Source organism: Anopheles cruzii, unplaced genomic scaffold (assembly GCF_943734635.1).
Source record: "Anopheles cruzii unplaced genomic scaffold, idAnoCruzAS_RS32_06 scaffold00964_ctg1, whole genome shotgun sequence".
NCBI classification, from domain to species: Eukaryota; Metazoa; Arthropoda; class Insecta; order Diptera; family Culicidae; genus Anopheles; species Anopheles cruzii.
Window position 1 is genome coordinate 1 of NW_026454551.1, and position 2,122 is coordinate 2,122.

General features: G+C 41.2%; 1 protein-coding gene across 1 annotated transcript in view; it reads right to left on the bottom strand.

The window, feature by feature from the left end:
* Positions 1 to 990: 990 nt before the first annotated feature.
* Positions 991 to 2,122, bottom strand: part of LOC128276343 (paxillin-like) — a 3,413-nt gene continuing 2,281 nt past the window's right edge. Inside the window, exon 3 of the mRNA XM_053014810.1 lies at positions 991 to 1,257. Within this exon, the coding sequence (XP_052870770.1) occupies positions 991 to 1,257 (267 nt within the window). The remainder of the gene's footprint in view (positions 1,258 to 2,122) is intronic.

Genomic DNA, 2,122 nt, shown 5'->3' on the forward strand with positions numbered 1-2,122 from the left:
GCGAATTCCGGACAGCGTCCTTGTGAGAATGACCCACATTCATCTGATCAATGGAAAAATTGTTCGCATTAATTCGTCTGCATGTTGTTCGCATTAATGAATAGAAGAAAAAAACACATAGGTTATAGTTTGGCGCTCTTTATTAGAACTACAAGTTCTGGTTTTTAATGGCTTGTTACGGCATTAATTGTAATTTAATTGTTTCGTCCCCAATCGAAAACTATCGATTCTCGACGCTAGGCTAGCTTTAGTTCACTCCGTGTCCACTGCAACCATGTGTTTGTATAGAGATTAAGTTGGCCTTTGACTATGACTACAGGACTTGGCAATGGGGGCTCGTAACAGTTAGAAGGAAACTTTGTAACGCGAATAAACACAATGCTACCCAGTCTGCATGTTACACTACAACATTCTAATACGTCGCGTAAGAACAAATCGTGCTTCGTTGCGGTTTGTTCGATGCATTAGTCCGATTCCTCGTGCAGAACGGTAATTTGCGAATCGATAACCTACGACCAAACCCCGAAAGTGCGTAGAATCGAAACGTTTGTTAATGAGAGAAGAAGAATCGGATTAAGTATAAATACACTATTATCATTGCGTGGGTTAGTGTAAACTTTAACACACCTATATTTTTTGTTTGTTTGTCAGCAAGTCAATTGAATTCGCCATCATCGATCGTTCAGCGTTGCGACCCTCAGTTGTTAAAATTGTAAAAAAGTGAACAATATGGAACGTGTTAGCAGAATAGTTGAATGTCGATAACAGCTTTTGTTTGGTCGAACAAAATGTGGCTCCCGGACTGTTTCGATGGTGCATAACATAAAAAGTTGGGACAGCGAACTACAAAAAGGGCAAATTGCACTGAGGAAGACGAAGTGAATTGCAGGGCAATCGAATGAAATGTAAGATTCATTTCACGATTCGACAACCGTTTTGTCAGTCGTCTTACACCAAAACGAAAAGATAAAATGTTCAGCACCCGTTACTTCAACCGAACAGCTTGTCGAAGCACTGATGGCAGTACGGCTTGTCGTTCTGCTCTTTGAATGTGCCCTTGTTCAGCTGCTTCAGGCAGAAGGCGCACACGAAATGCTCCGGGTGGAATTTCTTGAACATGGCCGTGATGCAGCGTCCGGTGATGGGTTTCGAGCAACCAGCGCACAGTGATCCTCGTTTCGCGTGATAGTGCGTCTCGCAGTATGGCAGGCCTTCGTGGTCGAAGAACGAACCACCGTGAAACGGTTCCCGGCAATCCTAAAAATATAGTACACAGAAATGGCCAAAATTAGTTAAAAAAAATGTTAACAATATTTCAAAACCAAAATAGAACTAAAACGTAAGTAAAGTGCTTTGTGCTTAGTAATAGTTTTCATCCCCTGAGTGATTCATTTGCCAGTGTCAATATTCTCCATAATCAGAGGCCCTTCGTTTATCTTATTTATGACCAGTTTAAGAGACACTGGTTTTAGAATTGCACGCAAACTCGACATGCGCACCTGCACTTAAGGTGACTGATGCAAATACTTCTGTTTATACTGGTTTGTTAGCGAACCACTGATAATTGATTTAATAAACCGAAGCAAACGTGAACATTTCAATCAACTTCTAACATTGTTGGCTTCTTTGCTACATAACGCAGAAAAGAACCCAACATCGTAATCTTCTCTTGCTGTCTTCTATGTTATTACATAATTGATTTGACAACTTATTATCTAAAATCGAACAATAAAGTAAAATAGAAATAGAACAGTTCCGTTGAAACTTGAATGGACAACCGATTTTCAAGAGCCACACAGAGCAAATGGAACCACATTAACGAATACGAATTAAAGTGAAACGCATTTGATTCGACTCTAATGGCCAGCAAAAATACCGAGATGAGCTTAATTATCTTCTCCAAGCCGATGACGGCCCTACTGATCAGACTATCCCTCGCGATCTGCTGTATAGTCGTATGATCAATTTGCACAGACGTTCAGGCCGTTCCTCTTGAACCTTTCGTCTGGCGTGTGCTCCTCCTCCCGTACCACTACAGCTACTTCCGAATTGTGTTCGTTAAAATAAACATACCCTACGGCGTACGACCCTACTGTCCCTCTACCGTTGTGCCAAATGAAAA